A 5,151-nucleotide genomic window follows, 5' to 3' on the forward strand; every position below is an offset into this window, starting at 1 on the left:
CTTTAAGGAACTAGCTTGCCAGGCCTGATGTTCAACTGAAGGCGATTTTGGCATAAATTTGAAAGTTGTTCAGGGTGCCGGCGATAACTCGCCTTCTTGTTCTGAAAGACACTGTAGGATCTTTAACATCCACCAACTAATGCCATCTGACGGGACACCCAATTTAACGTCCATCGGAGGGACAATGCCTGCCTGCGAAGCATTACTCTGTCAGTTTCCAGCCAGACCAGGAATTGAACCCAGACGAGACAGCTCAAGGATAAGTGAACTTCCTCTGCACAATCCTGTCCAACATTCTTGTTCAAAAGTAAGTTTAAGGAAAACAGGTGAAGAGGTGACTTCTAAATGAAAACCCACATTTCCTGCATTGCAATGGGAAACTGAATTGCAGCTACATTTTACGGTTTTATTTCTTTGCGAAGAACGTATTTGTAAATATCTGAAAACATGATATTTGAAGGACATGAATGGTATTCTAAATGGTTTCTAAGCCTGTTTGCTTAAAGCCCATTGTGACATCATCCCTGTACATCATCTGTTGTGCATGGGAAGAGCAACTTGCATGCACAGAGAAAATCGAGTCCGTGCGGGCAAGCTAACGTTCTGATCTGTCCATTGTTTACCGAATTAGTGGACAAACAGTCAATGAAGCATTAAATGAAGCGCAATGTCAGAGAAACTACACGGCTCTTGTAATTCCTGATGTGTTTTACTCTTCCAAACACATACAGAGTACATTTTCTAAAAAAAAAAAAAAGGAGAAATGATCTAATGCGGTGCTCATCTTGCTTTACAAAATATATTGTGGTGCACTTATAAGAAGCCGATCTAAGTTTACATCACCTTTTTAAATGGGTTACTACCTACCGAATTGCAAAGAGATTGCCCCACAGATTATACACCCCGGTCCCCCTATAGATTAGGGCAGCAACTTAGGATTTGGGCAGAGCACAGTTACACAATTTCCTACTTTTGTCGAAAGGTACCGTGGGCTCTTTAACTTCCACAAGTACACGGTTCGGCGGGTTTAATATCGCCTCCAAATAACAGTGCTCTTGAACAGTGTACAAGGTGCTAAATTTATCCAATTATTACTATTATTATCAGGATTATTAATTATTATCATTATTATTCTTTTGTGCAACATCATGCCTGTGAAGAACTAATCCTAATGTATAGTTCGGTTTGGAATTGAACCCACACTGGACAGGTTATATCACTCCATCTGTATCGTACCATCCTGTCGAAAAGCCAAATAATATGATGATAGTATACCAAAAAGTATTATAACAAAACAAAATAATATATAATGATCATATCTTGTGATTGTATATTTTTTTTAAAGTCGGAGTTTGATAATGTTTCAAAAAGTCATGCTCACAACTTCGGTCCATAATGTACCAGATCAAAGTGTGATTGCTTATTTTAACTATAGAGTTCAGAGAACGTCTAACCCCATGCAGTGTTCAATAATATCATTCAATTTAAATAAGATAATTATTTTAAAGGTCGTATAAAAAAATTCTGTAAGTTTAGTGCCGTTGATGCAGTGGCTATTACACAACCTTATCAAACAGGTAATATTAGGCCTGTTGTTTGTGTCCTTTATGACATCCTTAAAAACAATAAGTTTCCTGGTTGGAATGATTTGAAATTTTGTTTGACTGCCAGACAGGCAAACAGAGTGAAAAATTTAATCTCGCTCTGCGCATGTGCAATTTGGCCAAATTCAGAGTCAAAGTATTGCAAAACGGAAGACTTGTCTTCATCCTCATGTTCCGGTTCGTGTTCAAAATATAACATTTGATTTATATTCAGTTGTTCTTCGATCATAAACTGATGTTTGTGGATGGATGGACGGACGGACAGACAGACAGACGGAAGTGAACCAATTGCTTAACCCCGCTTTTCACTTAGTGGGCACGGGGTCATTAAAAATAAAACACTGGTTCCATTGGGGAACATGTTCCATGTGTGTAGAGGCTGTTTTACCTCTCTAATCATAAAAGGGAAATAACAATGACATTAAGTAAAATTCGCTCTAAAATCTGCAAATACAAAACCTTTTTCATAACAAACAAACAAACTTCCCACCACCATGAAAGGCCCTACACATTATTCTGTAAAAGAGGAGCACTAAGTTATAATTAAATGGATACATTTATCATACGAAATACGTCAGAAAGGACTGAACGGCCTGTTCAATATAATACATCACATGACAGTGATGTGGTTTCCTTTCAAAAGTTAAAAAAAAAATTATACATACGTTTAGGGCGTCGTTCTGTAATACCAATGTATAACTTTGTGCAATGAGTTGATTCAAGGCAAGAAACTCAAAAATAAGTTGTTTGTACGGGTTTGGAGTGGATTTAAAAATGGCTCGGTCAAAAGAGGTACATTTGTAAAGTTTAATGATCGTTTTCAGATGTGTAAAACATTCTTAGATACGTCCATAAAGCAAACTTAAGGCAAGAACGATGTTGGATATGGTTATTGCGAGCCCAGAGAACATTGTTTCATTTTATAAATGCAAAGTGATTCAAAGTTTGGAAGGTGTGCGTCCCTTACAGGTATACGCGTAGCGCCTTTGAAAACGAGAGGTTCGCACACTATAGGTATGCAAACAGGTATTACAACGTCCAAGCAGCAACAAAGTGGGACAAACCACACTGTTAAAACATAAAATAAAAAGGCAACTTCGTGAATTGGTATTCATCGATCCTGTCCATCGCCGTGGCTGATTCGGACGTCAAATTTTTTCATGAAAAACCAAAATCTCCAAATTCTCTGTCTCTGTCTCTCTCTGGCTCTCTGTGTCTCTTTGTCTCTTTGTCTCTCTCTCTCTCTCTCTCGCTCTGTCTCTCTCTCGCTTTGTCTCTCTCCTCCTGTCTGTCTGTCTGTCTGTCTCTCTCTGCACAGAGCAAACAACACATAGGAAGTGAGAGTGCTGTGACGGCCACGCAATCGTCTTGCTCTGTCGACCATTGTCGTGATATTAAGGACTTGTGCCAGAAGAATTCAGCGATTGTAGATCCGTCTTGTTTCCGATGATGTTGTCGATTGTGAAGGCCATGCGGGACCTCTCGGAGCTTGGTTTAGTGTGCGATGCAATGGGAAAGGCTGTAAAGGTCGTGCATGGAGCTTCATCTGCGGAGGATTGTTTAAAGGACAGAGAAAAAGCAGGCAGTGGACCTAGCTGGGAGACTGTGGTGGGTCGAATGGTGGGAGACTGGACAGATGCTCCAAGGGGCAGACATGGGAAGCTGGGCGATCCCACAGACAAAACGCAGCTTGTAAGAGGTCCAGGAGCTGCGGTGATGGAGGTGTGCGTGCCGGTAGACCACGATCTACTTCCGACGAGAAGGTCACTCGGAACGAGACGCTTAAAGCGCCTCCTGCGGCGCAAAAACGATCCGTTATCAAACATGTCCGCAGAGTTGGGGTCCAGTGTCCAAAAGTTTCCCTTACCGGGATTTCCCGGCTCCCGGGCCACCTTGATGAAGCAGTCATTGAGAGACAGGTTGTGCCGGATGGAGTTTTGCCACGCCGGGAACTTGTGCCGGTAATAAGGGAAGCGCGCGCTGATGAAGTCGCAGATCTCGCTGAGCGTCAGGCGCTTCCCGGGGCTCTGCAGGATGGCCATGGTGATGAGTGCGATGTACGAGTACGGGGGCTTTATGATCAGGGACGTGCCGTCCCAATCCGAAGGGGAACTCTTCACCCCAGACTCCGGTGACCCCGTTCGTCGGTCCCGCACCGATTCCGCTTCACTCGATTCACCCACAACATCGACGTCCGAGTCGTCGGTTGCAGAGCTGGCATGTTCACTCTCACCCGATCTCAATGGGGTCATAGTTGGAGAAGATGTGCAATCAGGGATCGATGTGCTGCAAGTCGAGGTTGAGGGGAATTATTAGGGACTGGGTTGCACCTTTGCCTATAGTAACGCACGCTGCTGTGTAAGCTACATGTATGTTATAAAGAGATATATACATATATAATATCTAAAACAGATTATAAATAAATATATAATATATACATGTAGTCTTGGCGAGTGATCGAGGAGGTGGTCTAACTGCAGCTCACCCTCCACTGGATGCTTTTGAAGTCACCTTGCCCTGCGAGATCGGTCTAAGCGAAGCTTCTGTGCCGTTTCCACCATCAGCCTTCTCCCGACAGTTCCTCCGGACTGCCCCCACTCAGCCCTTCCATTTCTTTACCCCCCTTCCCTGCTGTTTCGCTTTTTCTCATCACTTTAGCATCATCGTGACGCACCAGACTGGGGACTCACCCACCTCCCCACATCCCCACGCAACCCCTTGCAGACCTAACTACCGCTTATTGAGAACACACAGGTGCGCAGCTTTCGACTTTCGATCACCTCTTAGGCTACAAAGGTGGAAGTAAGTGTATTTGGCGATCAAGGCAACTCGGTAACTGGACTATGGATGGGTTTAAACCACAATTCCTGATTTAAATTAAGGTTTACCAAGTTAGTAGGGCAATCAAAGAGTTTTTCCAGTGAGATAAAGTAATCCAAGGTGCTAAAACAAAGGCAATTCTGCGTAAATATGGATGATTAAACAATACATTTATGCACTTTCTCACGAATTATGGAAAGAACAAGGAAAAGATGTTGGTGTCTTTTTGATTACTATGTGGTTGTCTCGTTTGTAGAACCTTTTGAACCCACTCATAAAGTCATTTGTTATGATGATGGCTGCTCGGTTTCTTTGTGGCTGCAGTTCTTTGAATAAATCCTTATTTTTTTTTTCCTACTCGAGTGAGGCTCATGGAAGAGCAAGATCCGAACTGTCAGTGGGGTAGCGGGACAGCAATTGGACACACTCATCAACAAGGGAATGACCAAACAGGAAATTAAGAAGAGAGACAGGAAGGGAGGAAACACTGAAACCAACAAGTAAGAGGGTTGGGTTTGGAAGGGTTAATGGAGAAAATTAAGATCATGGGTCAGGATGGGGGGATAACATGAGATGGTGGTGCTTTACCTACTGGATGCACTGGAGGGAAGTGTGGGAAAGATACAGCAGTGACTTTTGAAAAGAGTGGTGGACTCGATGGTGATTCTATAGATGGAAGAAGCGAGGAACACTTGGATAAAGGGGCACCAGCCAAAGGGGAGAACAG

The 5,151-nt window shown here is 43.0% G+C and overlaps 1 protein-coding gene across 3 annotated transcripts in view; it reads right to left on the reverse strand.

Annotated features, from left to right (window-relative positions):
• LOC147016640 (forkhead box protein D1-like) overlaps positions 1-4,266 on the reverse strand; it is a 33,633-nt gene extending 29,367 nt beyond the window's left edge. The window contains exons 1-2 of one of the 3 annotated variants that reach the window (XM_085845498.1): positions 4,090-4,261; positions 2,411-3,890 (exon numbers count right to left, since the gene is read on the reverse strand). In XM_085845498.1, the coding sequence (XP_085701624.1) occupies positions 2,999-3,856 (858 nt within the window). In that variant the 5' untranslated portion in view covers positions 3,857-3,890; positions 4,090-4,261 and the 3' untranslated portion in view covers positions 2,411-2,998. Of the gene's footprint in view, positions 1-2,410; positions 3,891-4,089 lie in introns of those variants that run through there. The other 2 variants (XM_085845497.1, XR_015049131.1) reach the window with 2 other exon arrangements.
• Positions 4,267-5,151: the final 885 nt, after the last annotated feature.

This window comes from Eptatretus burgeri, chromosome 11 (genome assembly GCF_056783735.1).
Source record: "Eptatretus burgeri isolate ZD-2024b chromosome 11, Ebu_testis_v1, whole genome shotgun sequence".
In the NCBI taxonomy this organism is placed as follows: Eukaryota; Metazoa; Chordata; class Myxini; order Myxiniformes; family Myxinidae; genus Eptatretus; species Eptatretus burgeri.